The 18,477-nt window shown below is 39.5% G+C and overlaps 1 protein-coding gene across 8 annotated transcripts in view; it reads right to left on the reverse strand.

Moving 5' to 3' along the window:
* Window positions 1–18,477, reverse strand: part of ITGB8 (integrin subunit beta 8) — a 68,800-nt gene that overhangs the window by 14,233 nt on the left and 36,090 nt on the right. For 2 of the 8 annotated variants that reach the window (XM_040593798.1, XM_040593793.1), the window contains exons 11-15: window positions 16,054–16,279; window positions 14,371–14,474; window positions 13,070–13,233; window positions 5,542–5,671; window positions 5,199–5,305 (exon numbers count right to left, since the gene is read on the reverse strand). In XM_040593798.1, coding sequence (XP_040449732.1) covers window positions 5,214–5,305; window positions 5,542–5,671; window positions 13,070–13,233; window positions 14,371–14,474; window positions 16,054–16,279 — 716 coding nt within the window. In that variant the 3' untranslated portion in view covers window positions 5,199–5,213. The other 6 variants (XM_040593795.1, XR_005827822.1, XR_005827821.1 and 3 more) reach the window with 6 other exon arrangements.

The following is an 18,477-nucleotide window of genomic DNA, read 5'->3' on the forward strand; positions in this document are numbered from 1 at the left end:
ACATTTAAGAAATTCTCCCTTTTCGAGAACCCTCTGCATAGTGCCAAGGTGCTAATTAGGCAATTAAATAGCCAGCCAAGGGCATTCAAGGACAGCAACCCAGTTTAGGAGGAGTTTGTGGGGGGGGAGTGGGAAGAGACCAGCCACCCACAGGTATAAAGCTAAAGGCAAGGCCCAGGTGCCTTACTCTGTTAAGGCCAGCTCTAGTATGGAGTGAGTAAGAGTCTAGAAGTAAGTGGCTGGACAAGTTTTTTCACTGTCATATAGAAGCAGGAGCAGAAGAGGTTGGTAGCTTTCTGGTTTTTTTGTGCTATGGGAGGTTAATGGAAGAAGGAGCAGCTGGCAAAAGAGACTGTTTGAGGAATTGCTCTTGCACCTACTCGGAAAGGTGAAAGGAAAGAAGGGAGAGCACTGGAAGTACTTTTCCTGCAGGGGGAGAGGGAGACTTGCAACAGTGCTTCCCCTGCGGGAAGCGCAGCATGTGGGTGTATGGGTCTCAGGGTAGGCTAGCTGACGCAGAGGAAAGTGGGCTAATGGAGATGTTAATTGAGGACACATTGGGGACGCTGAACAGTTTACTCTTCAAAAAAGCATTGTACTGCTGAGAACTAGGCTGACAGAGGAGATATCCAGGGATGTTGTACTAGCAAGTGAAAGGAAACATGACTACAGTAACAAGTTTCTTTTAGCTTGATTATATATGTGCCCTCTCTTAATGCAAGTGCCCTTCTGGAATTAGGATGTCCAGCAGGAAGGGAAGAAGAGGAAGATGCTCTTATCCAGCAAACAGATGTACAGGGGTTCAGACATACAGAGAAACATAATGTTTGCCTGCTTAGTGTAAAGCTGGTAAACCTCAGAGGCTGTGGGTTGCAGCTGGTAGTATTTAGGTGAGCATCAACCTCATGAAGAAGAGGAAAGGTAGGAAATTCTGGAGGCAAAAGATCTTTTTTTCTGAAAAAAAACCCAAACAAAAAAAACCCAAAAACTGGAGACCAGGAATTTGGTGGGAACTTTCTCTAAAATATTTACTGTACCTTGTGCAGGACTGGAGAGAGAAGTAGAAAGGCAGAGCTGTAATGCTAGAAGGGTGGTATCTGGACAAGATTTCTGCTTCACTTGGAAAGGTGCTACTTGCAGCCTAAGCAGAAGCTATGAAAAAGAGAGATTCCGCTTGAATGAAAGGGGAACCAGATTGCTAGCATTTGCATTCAAGATAGCTGTGAGTGAGCAGCTTTTTCATTCAGTGGTTTCAGAGCTAAATGTGGTAGGATGGTAATTTAGTATAGGACTTTTGTCAAGGAGAAAGACATGAAAATTCTGTATCAAATGAAGTCATACAAAAAATGGAAGCATTATAAAAGGAAGGAGAAAAAATTCACATCGCTATGTCCCTATGTAAATAGGTGGTTCATCTACATTTAGAATCTTGAAAATAGCTTACTCATCCTTAAGGAAGGAAAGGAGGATGCCAGTGATAGGAGAGTATCGGAAAAGGGCAGAAAGATGATCAAAGATAAGGAAGGCCTCAGCATAAAGAATGGCCATGTATGCTTGGACTACAGTCCAGGAAAGGTGACTTGGGGAGATGTGACAAGTTCTACAGAAGACAGAGGCTAGGGCTAAATGTGCTTTTCATTTGAGTGCAGGAGGTATGGGCCACCAAGCGAAATGCTGGGTTCAAAACAAAAGGAAGCAGTTCTTCATGCAGCTGTCCAAACGGTGGAATTTTTTTTTTAAGGTAAGTTCAATGGCACATACCTGAAAATGAGGGTTACTGATTAAATAAACTAATCAGATGTAGGAAATTCCCTAAGCTGAAAAATGACTGGATGTTCAGGGAAGTAATATATGCTGGGAGTGTACTTACACTTCCCATGGCAGCTCGTCTCCACTGTTGCTGACAGCCACACTGGGCTAGGTGGACTCTAGGTCTGAAAAAATCTGGCTATTCTCCTGGGGGACGGGTATAAAAAGTACATACTCTTGTCAGAACATGGTTCTGGTGCTGTGAGAGCACTCGTCGCTTCTGTATCCCTAAGGTGAGAAAGGCACAGTGCCACCTAACCTTCCTTGTGAATACTGTAAATGAAATCCTATTTTAACATCTTGTAAGGAAGCACCCTAGGGAAATGGAGTATTTGAAAAATATCATTCCAAGGGATATCTCAAAAAGATTCTAATTTAAAAAAACACAAACAGATTCTTCAAGCAAGTCCCTCATACAAAAATCCTTTAGAATCAACAAGATTTCAGGTATGCTATACTGGTGACTTCAGGAGTAGCTGTGTATAAATTGACTATAAATTTTATATCCAATAAAACGTCAATAACCCAGGAGTTGTAATCATGGCAAAATTATAGTACTGTCTTCTTTGCCAAAGCTTTCTGAAGAATAACAATTCCCTTATCTTGCTGGTTCAAAGGACAGCACAGACCTCACTGTGCTGGCAAGTACCTGCACTGGCCTGGGCAAGCACCAGTAGCTGGGCACTGACCAAGTAAGGAGTAAAATTTGGCAAGGTAAAACCACTTGAATTCCATAGGAACTAGGTCATCAAAGGTAGCAAACAGCTTAATTGATAGCAATTAAACCTCAGTAACACAGGTTCTTTCAAGACATTTCATGTGATGCTGACAGCCATTTGTTAAATTTTCCTTTTTTTCTCCACCCAAAAAATAACTGAGTACATTAACACATGACAAAAAGCCAGCTAACTAGACAAGCAAAATTCCTGGGTAGTACAGGGATTTAGTGCATTATACATTATTTTCATGTAGTTAAAATCCAAACTATTTTTTGGTGAGTGAAAAAGGGATAAATAGAAAATGTAAGAACACTCCACAATAGTTGCTAGCATAAATCCAAGAGGGAACATCAGCTAAGACAATAAATAAAGATTCTTACGTTTCAGCTTGCCAAACAGGTTCTGTAAGATACAAATTTTTTTTGAAGAAGGAATATAACACATGTTATATTAATATTACTAATCTGTTTTGTATCTGATCTCAAAGGGGACCTTACGGACTCACTATTCAAAGATGTTTAGCATGTTCACTCCTAACACAGTCTTCAGCTAAACCACAAAGGCCCGGCAATTTCACAGAATTGAACCTTTGACAAAATAGTTGAAACTAAAGGTTTCTTTGTTCTTTCCCCCCCCCCCCCCCCCCCCCTTTTTTTTTTTTCTTTTTCCTCCCCTTGGAATTTAATCTCTGTGGTTTTCATTTTAGGCAGTGTGAAACACTTTCAGTCTGTCATATGACAATAAATCTTCCTTCTGAGAATGCCACTTTTTTTTAGTTGCAAAATGGTCTGATGCATTGTCTTTTCTTTCTTTTGACCTAATGGTTCTTTCCTATTTAAAAAGCAAGACCCCACTTTCAAAGGCATGAGGAATAAACTGACTAAAAAAAATATTGATTTATTATTTTTAACATAATGATTAGAACCTCTTTGTGAACCAAGAATCCTTGTGTAAGGTGCTGCATCTGTGTTTCATGCACAAAGACTCAAGGGGATGAACACTGGGGAGCACTTCAAGTCATGGTTTCAACACGATAGCAGCTTAGGTATTAACAGACACTGGGATATGTATAGGAAGTTTTAAAGGAAGATCCTGCTATCCGTCGGAAATTATGGTAGGAATCCCATTTTAAATACATATAAAGAAGGTATGTGAGACCATACCTGCAGACATAGTGCATGGACATAATTTAGTCTGACAGGCTATTTAGCAATCAGAGATGGACTTGCTGATGCTGAGGAAAAGTTAATTTGGATGGAATATGCAGATACACACACATATGAAGGTATACACAAAGAAATATTTACAAATTATAGAAATTGCCTTTGGAATGGTGGTACTGGAAAGGAAACGTGTCTCTGGGTTTTGTATGTTGCATACACCCTGCAGAAGCTTACAGCAGGAGAATCCCTGTGGGTATCCGAGGACTGGCTAGTTCACCAAGAAATAGCCATGACTTCTTAGCATTGGAAAAGAGCAGAGGAATGTGACTGTGCCTGACCAGGTTCAGAGATGCTCAGTTTAGCTTTGCACTACAGACTTTATAACTTGTTCTTGTCTGCCCAAAAATAAAAAAGCTGTATTCATCAGCTGTTTGCTGATGAAGCCCTCTGATTCAGTGTCTGCAATTTGCAAAGAAGACACAGTGAGGAAATTTTCTCTGATAGCCCAATTCAGACATGGAGAGATTCACAAGAAGCTGAGAAAGACTGAAAGTATTTATTTTAGTTGGCTTTTTTTCTTTTTTTTTCCCCACCGGAACCTGGGTGCAGCTGCAGGTTGATTCAAGGACTGAAGCTGACCTTAAACACTTCTGAAGACAAGGATAATCTAGAGATCCCCACGTCTGAGTTTCAGAAGTTTTTGAAATTCATGCTTTGTCCAGAGCAGAGTAAAGCGAAGGTGTGTGTCTAAAAATTCTGTGGAAGACCCATCCTCTGACATGTCCCCTGGCTCCTCAGTAGTTTGGCCACATAAGTTACAGCCTTGATGATGCTTTCAGGATGGATGTGTTAAGGCTATGGTCAAAGGTTAAAGAGTCAGATGTGAGTTTGTGGGAAAGGCTGCTCCTGTGAGAAGCCTTAAGAGCAGAGGAACCTCCCTCAGGAACAGGTCCTGGGCTCTGCAGATTGCTGAGGCATAAACAGGAGGCTTAGGGATGAGACTTCGGGCCCCAAAAGGGGGACTTGGCAAACTGCAAGGCTGAAAGAGATACATCAGATGCACTGATTTCAATAAGCATATGTGATATAACTTGGCAATATTATGCTTTTGTGGTTAATCATTTAGTTTTATCAGCTTGCATACACATCATCTTTATTAAACAGTAACTGTCCTTCATGAATCATGCAGTTCAAGGCCAAAAAAATAGTCAGAGGCCATATTATGCTCTGGGCTGAGTAGATGACAAAATGGTTTGCAAAAAGATACTGCTCTCTGCCACCCACTGAAGTTTCCCTGGGATGACGGGCCAGGAGATGGTAATGTTGGGCCCTCTTAGTGCTAATAAATCAGACTGGCAGCCTACGTCTAGGTAACGCGAACTCTATACAGCCCAGCCCAGCCTGGACCACCCCAAGACTCCCAAGCAGAAGATGAGCAGCCAGAAGCCCCTGTACCACACTGACAGTACCTGTACTCTAAACACAGCTTCAGACCATTTGGGATTCTGTAAAACTAGATTCTTTATTTAATTAATACAATACATTTAAAACTGTTTGGTTTTAAACCCAGGGTAGCAGGAATGTATTTCCAAGGTTCTTGTCTTTGTTGTAGACCTGAAAGCAGAAGAAACAACCCACTTCTCAGATTAATTCCTTACTAGTTTAAATAAGTCTGTTAACAAAGTTTTTATTCATAATTCTAATCCTTGCTTTTTGGTTGTCATCAAGCATATTCAAATCTTCACTCAAACCGCCTGTCCCTATTGCCACCCTCTCTGTATACTGGATCAAATTCTACACCTTCCACAGAGGGAATCATGCAGGGAGAGAAATTCTGTAATAGCATGCACCTACGTGACTGGTGTCAAAAAAATGGCTGAAATCAGGATCTCTTTCCTCCTCCGGCTTTAGAGGCTGTAATTTAGGTTTCTTTCCTCTTTGGAGAGACTGAGCAGCAAGTCTTTTTCTTGTCAATGGTATCTGCAACAAAATAGCAGTTGCATTACATTAGAGCCAAATTAGGGCACTGTTGTGCCCTCACTTACAACTTCGTGGATATGAATAACATTTGATTAAATACAATGGTACTAGTGTCACAAACCCTATCTGTCATTATTTCGACATTTTTTAGGTATATAGGTGTGATTTACTTGCTGGATTTCAGGACACAGGAAGGAAAAAAAGAGACTTCATACAGATCACTTACCATTATTCCGTAACATGCAGGGTATGCAATACACCTTGGTGCCAGGATCACTGTCTATAGGCAACTGAAGTGTTAACACTAACCTTGATTTCAAGATTATTATCAAATGGCAAAATTAAACCCTATGTCTGTAGCTCACGTTTCATGCTTAAATCACATGTCTGAAATTCAGACCTAGGTTTATGTTTTCTCTCAGTTGGAGATAACATTAATGTTCCCTCGATAAAGCACTTTTCAGGAAAATGTGTATTTCTCATTTCATAGGACTGGTTGCATGTGCTTGCTCCGTGTGTCAGTGAAGGCTGATGATTCCTGCCTCTGTGAAAGGAAATTTCTCAGCCTTCAGTCTCATCAGACATATTGGGATTATGTTCCATACCTTGATAGAAGAAGCAACAAAGATGAAAAGATCATCCTTGTGATACTTATTTTAAATTCTAGTTTTGATGTATACCTTTTCCCAGAGTTTTTCTATTACATTGTTAAGTCCTGGACACTAACCGACGTGATGACTGAGCATGTATCAGTTGTCACTTGATTCTAGCTCTCTCTTTCTCACCCCCAGAGCAAAAACTGGGTATGTTAGAAGCGTGAACAGCTAGTTTTACCAGTGATGCGTCAGGTGTCTTAGTGCCACTGTCTCTTACTGAGGCATCATAGTCTTACAGCACAAATTTTGAATGTCTGTAGTCCTTTCCATGAGAGCTTCTGTAGCACTGTGCAAAGCAAATGCTATTATTGATACTGCCTGAGAACAGAACATGCGTCACGTTCCCAATCCAGTGGTGCGCTTTCATCAGTACTCATAAAGCAACTTAAGCCTGCAGTGAGCAGCATAGATGAGGCATCTGTGATTTACCCTTCCCCGAAAACCAGCTCCTCTACCACCCAACAACGGAACGCACAAGTAAGGCTATTGTAATCACCTATCAATCTACAGACTGTATTTCTACAAGAAGTATCTTCTTGTCCCCTACAAAGTGCTAGCACCTCGTGGTGCATTCATTTTTCAGTTGGGTTGGGCAAGGTAAACCAGCTGCACCTACGAATTGCTAACTGCTGTTGTGTTCCTCCCCACCTTCCCAACCTTCATCCAGAGCATGCATTCATCTGTGTGCCTACCTCTGATAAACATGGCATTCTTCATATTTTATCTCTCCTGAAACAGTATCATTCCATTTTAAAATGCCTGGAGTCATATGCTTCCCTTTGCAGACATCTGTGCACCTTAATGAATGTGCTTTGTATTTTTAAAAGGAAGTGAGCATCTCTTCTTTAACTTATCACAGACATTGAACACTAAAAATATGAAAAATCCATATGGATTAAATACCGATTTTTATTTTTTAGAGAGCAAGTACAATGATGTTGCATTAAAATAATGCTATGTCATAGTTGTTACAGCTCTGACTGATAGAAAAATAAACATCTCAATATACTACAGTGTCAACTCATTAATAAATATCAAAATAGAAGTTAGTAGTCAACTGAAATTAATAAACAGCTATAAAAGTATACTATTTTAAATAATAAAATATTCAGTATATTTCCAGACAAACAGAAGTAGTGATTTAAAGGTATCATTTAAAATGTAAAATGAACAGTAAGAAGTTATAAATTTATTTTAAACCTCTTCCCTTCCTAACATTCTTTATGCATAACATCTAGAGAAACATTATTTATCTGTATATATTTTTTTACAAAAGGTAGTATATGTTAAATAGAAAGTTAAAAACTGTAGTATTATTAATAGCTGTCACACCATTGCTAAATAAGACACTTTAAAGTAGCTTTATTTTTTGAAGCAGTAGTAAGTAAAAGCGAAGAAGATGCTAGCACAGTGAATTCATCCAATGCTAATGCCTTCCCAAAAGAATCTTTCACCTTTCAACATCTACCTTCAAAATATAACTGGAACAGCCCAAACACAATATAGATATCAGGATGAAATGTTAGGATTTGGGTAGAAGCCATTATTTTAACAAATGCCAGACTTTTTTTTTTTTTTTTTTAGTAAGTAGGTACCTTTTTTTTTTTGAGTGTGTGCAGAAAAGGAAACAGAGAGAACTTGCAATCCAGAGCAGTGTTTCCAAAGTTTAAGAATCTACTTATTTTAGTTTTTTTCTTTTTCTCCCCCCTTCCTCCCCCCATAAAGGCCAACCATTCTGAGCTGGCTTGCACCCAGCGAAACCCCACTGATTTGGCTCGCTATAGAAATGCATTCACGCTGGCTAATTTTAACCTTTTTTCCCTCTCCATGAATTTCAATTCTCTGTGAGATCCACGAGATGTCTGTGCATTGGAGCAGTGTCAAGATCATCGTTAAAAAGTAGTGTTCTTCTTAACTACTGCTCCATTTCTGCTTAGCAAATAAATCTTTCCCCTCTCTTGCAAACAGAGAGCCAGAACACTGGCACTATGCTTCGCTCACAGTCAGAGCAGAGTAAGTGCCGCTCAGCACTGACTCAGCACAAATGCCTCTGAAGAAGTGCCCTTCCCCAGCTACAGCTTACATTCCTTAAGGCTGGCTGGTGAGCATCCTCAGCCTGGTGGGAAGTTGAAGGGCAGATGCCCGAAGACTTCTCAGCAGCTCTAACGGAGGTCTGCAGCACCCAGGTTGACAGTACGTACCAGCACAGGCAGTCCCTTGCTAGGTCATGTGCAAGGATTCTCGAGCAGTACAGATGCGAAGAGCTGCAGTGCTGTGGCTCGCGGCTGCACGCGATGCGGTGCCAACACGCGGCCGAGCGCCTGGGACACGAGCCGCAGCAGCCCTGCTGGCCAGCCCGCTGGCCAGGCTTCCTGCCCCGACACATGGAGCGTGGTCTCAGAGCACCATCTCTGCGGGGATGCTGTGGGGAACTGTAGGACACCCTGTGCCTGCTGAGGATGCTGTCCCTTTTCAAGTCCCTGCGCCAGCAGCAGTGCCCTTGCACTTGCACCCAAGCCGTGTCTCTGCCTTGGGCATCCCTAGGCCTTACGGCTGCTTTAGGACTACGGTTGCCTGAAGCTGTTTCACATGGTCACTCCAACGGTTTGCAACACATCTACATTTAGGTATGCACACCATGCAGGAAACAAATATTATATATGACCAGACTGGGAAAATGATTTTTTCCACTGCAGTCCGAAGAATACTTTACATAGCAGGTTTTCATGACACCACTGAGAGGAAAAAATAAATCCAGTTGAAAATAATGGATAAAATGTAAACTATGCCTATACAAATGTCCTTCCTTTTTAAGGTTCACTCTCAACATTCCTTGTGAACGTAAGGGAATTTCAGCTGGGCACAATGAAAATTCCTTGCATACCATGTGCACGTTTTCTGGACGAACCAGCTATTTTCCCACACACTTCTGCTGCAATGTTATTAATGTACTCACCATGCTTGGAAATAATCAATTCATAGCATTTCTTCATTTTAGTCTCTAAAAAAATATCTGAAGTAAAATGCATGCTTTTTCATTGCATAAACATGTAATTTCTGAAATGTTAGACAAGTAGCCAGTTAAAGGTAAAAAAAGTGAGACTAGAATTTCAAAAGTATACATATGGATTTTAACATTAACAAATCTGCTGTGAAAAGTCATGCACGTGTTCTGTTTGCAGGAGCAAATCTAAAAATAACTCTCCAAACCAATGATGAGATACAACAGTATCTGCCTGTATATTTTTGGGTACAGGCACACAGTTGAATTATTTGACTTTTTTTTTCAGTTTTTGAAGAAGACCAGTATAAGAAGTTTGGAATGTTCTATTCTGAGGTTAGATATTACACACACACACACACATTTTTATGAGCATCTTTGACGCACAACACATTGAAAATTAATATGAACTAATTCGTCTTTAACATCTCCCATATTAAGCACTATAGGAAGCAGAGTCCTTCTGCAATCGCCAAGGAAATTCCTTGTGAATTACAGGCTGCTTTCTCATTTAAGGTCATGTGCTGAGGGAACACAGCTCCCTAAATAGTGAGGCTTTTGTTGGGCTATTCATCTCCTGCAGTAGCTCTTCTGAAAAACATGGTCAAAGGCAGAGGGAAACAAGGACCAAGCAAAGCCAGAGTTTCTCATGGATAGATTCCATCCCTAGAAACAAAGCCTCCTCCCAAGGATCCTGCTCTGTGTAAGCTCCCCATGGGCCTTCTAAAAGCCTTGACCTGTCACATTAGCAGCAGCTTATTCTTTTTCACTAGCCTCCTCCACAATGCAGCAAAACCATGAGGGAGATGCAAAAAAGCTTTTTTTTTTTTTTTTTTTCCTTCCTTAAAAACCTTTTTTTTAAAAAAGTATACTTTTTTTTAACCTCAGGACAGCAAGCTGCTTACAGTGCAATTTGTCCTGTGAGCTTGCTCGAATTGACCAGAGCATTTTAAACATTCAGACAGGTGTCTGATAAGGAAATACTGGCCGTACGCCTTCACAGGCAGCACTGCAATGCCAACTAAGTGCTACAGAAGAAAAGTAGTTAGCACTGAGATGTGTCTGGAAGACGGCTGTTACAACTCAGCTCTTTCTTCCACAAAGAACTCAGCTCTGCTGTCCCCCACCTACATAATTTAACTCACTCTAACAGTGAAAATTAATTTCAAAATAAAAAACATTAGCTATCACTTCAGTAAACACTTTAAAGGCCATTATGAGAAATACATTCTGAGGATTTCTTTTTGTTAAAAAAACCTATCATGCTGTTTAAAGAACATAGTCACATGTTTTGTTATATACTCAGATATTCTCTGCTGAGATTTTAATTTTTTTTGTTTGTTTCTTTTGTTAAGTGAAACAACCACAGACTGTTTCCTACTCACTTAAAAATACTAATGAACTGTGACAAGGGCTGTAGCAGATAAACCTTTATCAATCTCTTCTCTTTAACCCACTGAAATGAATTGTTTAGAATCTGTTCATTTACACCGGAGGAAAACCGTTCTACGTATTTTAAAGAAAATGAAAGTTTAAGGTATACTTGATAGATTGCAGAGTTAATCTATAATTAAGATAATACAATTAACCTATCAGTAAAATCAGGGTCAGCGTAATGAAACCCCCTTTTCTTTAAATGAGACACTTCTACCTGTATGGTGGAAAGCTCAGGGGCTACACTGAAGACTGCTTTAGAGAATCTAATACTCCAGTTTACCTTTTTTAAAAAACAATCCCTAAGAACTAAAGCTTTTATGACAATTTCTGGAAGGCTCATTGTCTCTGTATTATTTTTCTCAATCTCACTTAATCCATGACCCAAGAAATTGTGAACATAACACTGATCATTTGTTCTGCGTCCTGCCTTCCTTTCACATGTATACTTTTCAGATTTCAGTGGGAATTTACAGGAGAAAAACAGAATAGGAAATACAAATATATATCAATTCCTAAAAAACGCATATAAAGACGTCCTGCTTTGTTTCTGTAATTCCTATCTATGACAAGTACAGACTAATATTTAGTATCAGTAATTAATGTTGCTAAAATGATACACTGCACACTGTCTTCTGAGATGATTTTTTCTTTTTGCCAGCAAGATGTTAGTGCATTGGAAGTTGGTCAGATTTTTGTAGGGTTTTGGCAGTATAAAGTTAATATATCAGGTTGACTTCTCCAACTAGCATATAACAATAACATGTCTTATACCACTATAGCAGGTTTCAGGGGTAAGAAAATGCTTCTACTTGACCTTGTAGCTCAAATTCTGCTCTCAGATAAGCTTATATTGGTCCCACCGTATTTAGAAGACTTTTTGCCCATTTCTGAAGGCAGAATTTGATCCGACATTTATGAAGTCAGTTAATGTGTTGTCTTGACAAAAAAGACTCCTGTTTTCCTCACCTTCTTCCAAACTGCAGGTTCTTTTCCACATCACACTGGACACATTTCCCAATGCACAGTCACAAAACCTGAAGTGGTTAGGTAAGAATTCACAAAAAGTAATCCTGTCAACTAATTTACATAGAAAAAAAGAGCATGTGTGTGAAATCAGACTTATGTCTGACGTCATACAAAAAGAACAAAGCTCTTATTTGGCAAAACACTGACATGTAGCTAGCAAACCAAAACCAGCTCTGGTGTAATTTATCTACTTGCAATGGAGTTGGTGCTGCTGACTCCAAAGGTGTAGTCAGCCGGCAGTGATCATCATGTAGATTATGCTGCTGGACAGAGAAACTCTTGTTTTCTGCAGCCACTCAGCTTCCAAATACCTTAAAATTTGTATAAAAGTTTTTATGTTGAAACAAGTATAAATTATCTTTGTGACATCATACATATAAAAAACTATATATATATTATCTACCTGTGTGTGTGTGCATGCATGTGTGTGTGTATACACACACAACTATACACCCACACCAGTAACTAAGCACTCATTTAATCCAGTCATTTTTATTAAGTAATAAGGAAAAGCTAAGAGGGTAAAGCAGACAAATCAGTGGAATTTGTCAACTGAGAGAAATATAAAAGTACCATTTACTCTATTTAAGAGCATTTGAATAGTTTCATCTCTTGCTATAATATATAGCAATGTTAATATTTCAGTCACAGCTTTTGTCCATTCCCACAGAGCACATCAGTACTAGCTACATGTAGAGTGAGATCAGTGCTTTGTCAGACCAGTTCATGTCTACATTCTAGGCCATAACTAAATAAATTAGAATACGCTAAAGTGCTACATCGACGCTAATGTTCCTCAACAGTAGTAATGCACATTTCTCTTTCAAACAAAAAACAAACAAAACCCAACCAAACCAAAAAAACCCCACCCTAAAACAGCAGCTATAGTTTCAAACATAGTCACATTACGTGAATATGCTTACATGTCACTTTGTTACAGTATTCAACAAAACACAAAACACAAACCCATATGGCAACAGTCAAGACTCTGACAGAGTACAAAAGGTAACTTTTAAAAAGTCGAGCATGATGGAAATTGACATTTGCAGAAAACACACTGTCTTCAGAATTCACACTTGAAAGTTTCGTTTAATCGTAACTTGCTGATGTCGATATTTATTTCCTCTGGTTTGTCACGTCTGTATGTTACTGTTCTTGTACAAACAGTAGGCAAAAACATCTTATCCTTGAAGGAGAAGATACAATTTTTATCAACAATTAGCTAACTTTTATATGCAACAAAAAGATACTGAATATGATGGCTCTGAAATCAATTACCTTCTTTGTTGCAGATACTCTGTAATCAGCTGAAGATTTAACTTTATTGCTACTCCCCTGCAGAATTATCTGCCTGATGATAAGGACAACAAGCAACCCGATCAGAAAGGTAACTATAAAGATTATGGAAAAGACTCTAAAGTAGCTTCGTCCAGAGAAACATTCTGCAACAAAATGAAAACACAAGCGTAAAGCCTAATGTACGGAATAGGCACATCCCTCAAACCCAAGTGTATCTACCGCTGCATAGTAATGTCACATAAACGTAACATCAGCCTGATAAAAGTCAAAGGAAAATAACTTTGGGGAAGTTACGGGGAAAAAAATGCCATATGCAAGCTTTTAAAGTGGAGCATATCAAGAAAGGCAATTCTGATTAAGATCCATGGTAGAAAAAGGGTGAAACTATTATTCCTTTAAGCTACAGAACTAAGACTCAGGCTTCGTTGTGTTGGCCACCATAAATTCTCCATAAACCAGTGAGTTTATAGCTGAAACAGAATAACAGAATGAAATGTTAGAGATGTATGGGGCCAAGACAGTTTTATAATCTTCACAAGATTACAGTGCGGATCATTGGTGAAATATGAAGGAAAATGTGGTTTGATGAATTCTTGTCCACTGCTCTCCTCACTGGTAGACCTCTCTCACACAGTAAGCTTTTTTTAATTAATATTAAAATCATGAGAAAACTCTTCACAGTTAGTTTTCTCATTTACCAACAACAGTAAGATAAAAAGACATACAAAAATGTGAAGTGAAAAAAGGTAACCGTTTACCCACATTTTTTTTGAAGCATGGTCTGATTGAGCTTTATGAGATTTTATTAAAAACAATTTTACTCTTCCACAGCCCTCACAACTGTGCAGCTTTTTGTACTTGAAAGTAATACTTAAACATTACTGAACATAAGGCAAACATTCTTACTTCATTCTTCCTCATTTCTGGTAATGTCAAATAATGTCAGTATATTCCAAGTAATAAAACATACAGATGCCATAAGAGATTTTTATAAATATTTCTTTAAGCATTGCTCAGGAAGGATTCATTATTATTAGATGTGACTTCTCAAGGAGCTGGGAAATCTGATTTAGCAATGCTTGCCAATCACATTTCCTGTTATTATTTATCTTTTACTTTCCCTGAAGCTATGAGTGATTATTCTTTTTGTCCTGCTTGCTTTCTTTGTTATTGTAATAATATGATGCACATTTGAAAGCCATTGTAACAGCAGTGAATTCAATTACTAATTGCAACAGAAATTCACCTCTTAGCAGAATTACCTAGAAAATGTCACATACCTGAAGTTTGGTCAATATAATGCAGCAAGTAAGTGCATGAGGTTGTGCACTGGTCAAGTTTTGTGTGAGATGCATTGTTAGAATGATGGCACTGAACACAATTCCTGTGAAATAAAAATGTAATTAAAACCCCATGTCTTTCTCTGCACTTCCCTTAGATCATATCAACAGGCTGACATATCACTTGCACATAATGTTTTCCTGTTATTAGCAAAAACATTGTGACATTTATTTTTTTTTCTGAAATGTGATGCTTCTCTCAGCATTTTATCCCTGTGATGCTTCTCAGAACCAGCTAGTCAGAAGTTGTAAAGTAAAACATATTCTTGGCTTCAAGCCACCTTCATCTGGCCCCTGTTCTGCATTTCGTGATGTGAGTTTTTCAGGCGGTGTAGCTAAGGATCCAGCACGTCAGCTATCAGCCTCCAGATCAGTCCCAGTCTTTCCTTATCTATGCCTCATTGGCATGCGCGCTAGAACTGAAAGGTAGAGACAGGTGTAGGAAACACAGCTTTGTTAATAATTTTTTCGATGCTATGTTAAGAGAAAGGCACGTTAAGCTCCCGTTGCAGGACAGTTCAGAGGGTCAGCAGCACAGTGGAATGCAGCGCTGTCAGTGTTGCCATCTTCACTGTATAGTCTTGCAGAAGGTGACACAGGTGTCACGTGATCCTGAAAAAGCCCTGACTGAATTTTTAACAAAGCTCTTCCCTCTTCAGAATTTATTAAAGGCACACATTTCACAGCAGCTTTGAGCAAGTGTAAGCCAGAAGGCCAACTGCATTTTATCTAGCGAAGTCTTAGCAGTCACCTTTTCAGACATGGCCCAGCTTGGCTTTCCAGCATATTCACCAGATGAGCTATAATTCAAGTGAATACAAATAAACAGCAACTCTGTTTTGATCCCAATTCCCATTCCAATAAAAGGCTGATCTCTCACCCTCTCTGCCACAGTGGGATGCAGAACATTATATGTGCTGACAGGAGGGCATAGAACAGCTGCGCCCAAGGACAGGGCTTCATCGACTGTTTAAGCCAGCACCGGTCAGTGTGCCACTGAGACCTTGGTCTAGCTTTTCTGCTCCTTGGGATGCTCATTTCGACCTCCACACTGCCCCTTCCTTTACATGGGTAAGGAAAAATGACATGCTTTAAAACTAGCAATGCAAAGACTACGTGGTTTAAAACTGAGTAAAGGAGAATGTTCTTCTGGTAAGACCTGCTCTGCTGATCAATGGCAGTGATAATCTGCTCGTGTTCCACACCTCCTTCTTGCAGCCGAGAAGCGTAAGGAGTGTGCAAACCAAATCTGGACAACATTATTGGACTTGGTGGCCTTCAAGAGTAGGATTTACTCTTGAAATGGACCTAAAAATCCATTTTAAAAATTCCAAATTTATGGGGCTTATTTCCTACCCGGAAGATTTCATATGAAGAACCATCTTTTAATAACTGTATGAAAAACCGATACTCACAGGACACACCTCCTTTGACTCCAGAAAGCTGGTCTGGCGAACAGAGATACGGACATGCAATTCTCTTAATTGCCAGTGTGAACCCCTCAGCTACACAGAGAAAAGTCTCAAGAACAAACTGTTCCTACAGTCTAAATATCCAAGAAATACAGCACACATCTAGCCAAGCTACAGAGTTAAAAAGTCAAATCTCGCACAAGAAACGTACCAGTTTTCTTCACAGGCTTTGTTACAAGTAGGACAATATTCACACAAACGGCCAAAGCTTCTTGGGTCTGTGCACTCACACTTTCCACATACACATTTTCCTCTTCCACTGCAAATCTGACCCTTTGAATTCAGGCAGTGCTTTGCTGATTGTAATGAGCACTGGCAACGGTCACCTTCCCAGCCAGCAAAGCATTTGCATGTACCAGCTTCACATTCACCATTACCTACAACATAAGGTAAGTCTTGAGTCATATGCTTTTATGAAAACATAGAAAGAAAATGTTTATTTGCAGATTTTGCATTGCTGGTGAGCTATTATAGACCTTGGTTTGCTAATTCGTTTTTTAAGTTAACAATCTGGGCTGAAATTATCAGCATGATGCATATTTATGGCTGCTCTTTGCTGTTGAACAAAAGCTGCTACCTTGATGTCATCCTAAAACCTTTTACCAGATTTTTCCCCTGTTGCCTTGGATCAAAGCAGTGGGGATTAAAAATTACACAACAATCAGGAAAACAGTCTTCAGGCAAAGTAAACAAACTTTTCCTTAGTAAGAACGCATTCAAATCAAATAAACAGCAAGATTCAGTGGAGGAAGGAATAATAACTGCATATGCCAGGTTGGTTTTTTTCTTCTCTTTTCAGAAGCACACATGACAGCACTGCTTTTCTGCCTCTTCTAAAGGGCAGGCGACTGAGCTGGACAGGTGGATACGCTGTGCTTATGAACTGTAGGTTTTTTAGTAAGAACTTAAAATGCACAGCCTCAAGGATTCAAAGGCTATGAAGAACCTCTGATGGCCTTTACAATTTTCCACGCAAAGCAGTGGGAGCTTTAGGGCAAAACCCATGTGTTTTCCATGTTGTAGCATTTACACAGGTGCACAACTGACATCCTGATAACGGTTAGCCATATTTTTACAGTGTGTGAGAGCTCCTTTAGGAAATATAGAAATAGAAAGTGCATAAAGCACAGGCAGGTGTAGCAAATCTCATGAGGTCTCCTCAACTGTGCCTCAGCAGTACCCAAGTTTCACACAGACTGTGACGGCCCTTCTTGTGCTGCAGGGATCCACAGAGCAGCTGCAGGGAGACAGTCCCATCAAACAGAAAGGATTCCCTAAGCGGGAGTGAGGCCAAGGTAAAGGCTGCCCCATTTTTTGCCTGGGCTGGGCAAAATGGAGTGGAAAAGGGGCTCATCAGACATACCAGAGCAAGGCTCTGCACTGGGAAACATCCCACAAAGAGGCACACTGCTCAGCCATGGCCCTGAGCAGCAGGTTCCCCTTGTGGTACCCTAGGGCAGGACTTCATCACAGGTGACAGTCTCCAACACCTCTTAGACAAAGCTCTTCCTGCCTCCCAAGCTGACCAGGGCACCACATCTCAGGCTTTAGGAGCTTGTAGGTTTGAAAGGTCTGCTTACGGTTAAGAAATAGCAAATTTGCAAAGTGGGTTGGGAAGAAGAGTAAGAAGATGAATGGTAATACTTTGTGTTGGAATGAAGTATTTAAAGAAATAGGTAACATTATTTCTCTTCATTTTATGTGAAGTTCATGATCACCAGCAGAGGAAAACCCAAACAACTTTACTTAAATCCCTAGAGTTAATCTCAATTTATCCAACTGTGGTCAAAAAAATTGGTCGCTCAATTCACTCATTGGTCAGTATACAGTGAAATGAAAGCAGGCAGGACAGGAGTACAGATTTTAAAGTACTTAATTACTTCTGAGGGGAAAAAAAATTCTGGTAGAGATACAGTAATGATAAGTGATTCAAACCCATTTTCCTTAGTAACACTAACTTAAGAAGTAGATGTTTTGCATCTTGTTCATATGCAATTTTCATTTCTTTAAAAACATAAAGTAGGCCACAAAAAGAATAAGAATTTCTAACAGTTCTCCCTGTTGATGTTTCACTTTATACTCTCCTTTTTGGAGCAGGTGTTCAGAACCGTGTTAGCATATGTATCAGTATTTGAAATCAAGTGTCACTGTATCTCTCACAAGACTGATTTAGGGTGTTAGAAAATTTGAACCTCATCTGGAAGTTTTCCTCCTATTTTCTTCCTTCAGTCCAGAAGACTCCTTCCTAATATCTTCGTATCTCATATTCGCATTAGACTGAAGTGTATCTTACTTTCTGGAATAATGATACTGTTTTATCTGAGATATCAGTATTATTACTTCTGAAGAAGTTTGAGATTTAAATCTTAAAATCTAAGATAAAATCTAAAAACTAAACTTTGAAAAAACTCAGTAAAGCCCCCAAAAAGCAGTGCTTGAAGTTTAGAAGACAGTGCGTACCTCTGTGGTGAAGAAAGCCCAGAAGCATGGATTCCTACCAGGCTGTTCAGGACATTTCACACACTAATTCTGCACACACAGCTCTTGTACTTGACAGCTTTATATCGTTGTTTTC

Source organism: Falco naumanni, chromosome 4 (assembly GCF_017639655.2).
Source record: "Falco naumanni isolate bFalNau1 chromosome 4, bFalNau1.pat, whole genome shotgun sequence".
NCBI classification, from domain to species: Eukaryota; Metazoa; Chordata; class Aves; order Falconiformes; family Falconidae; genus Falco; species Falco naumanni.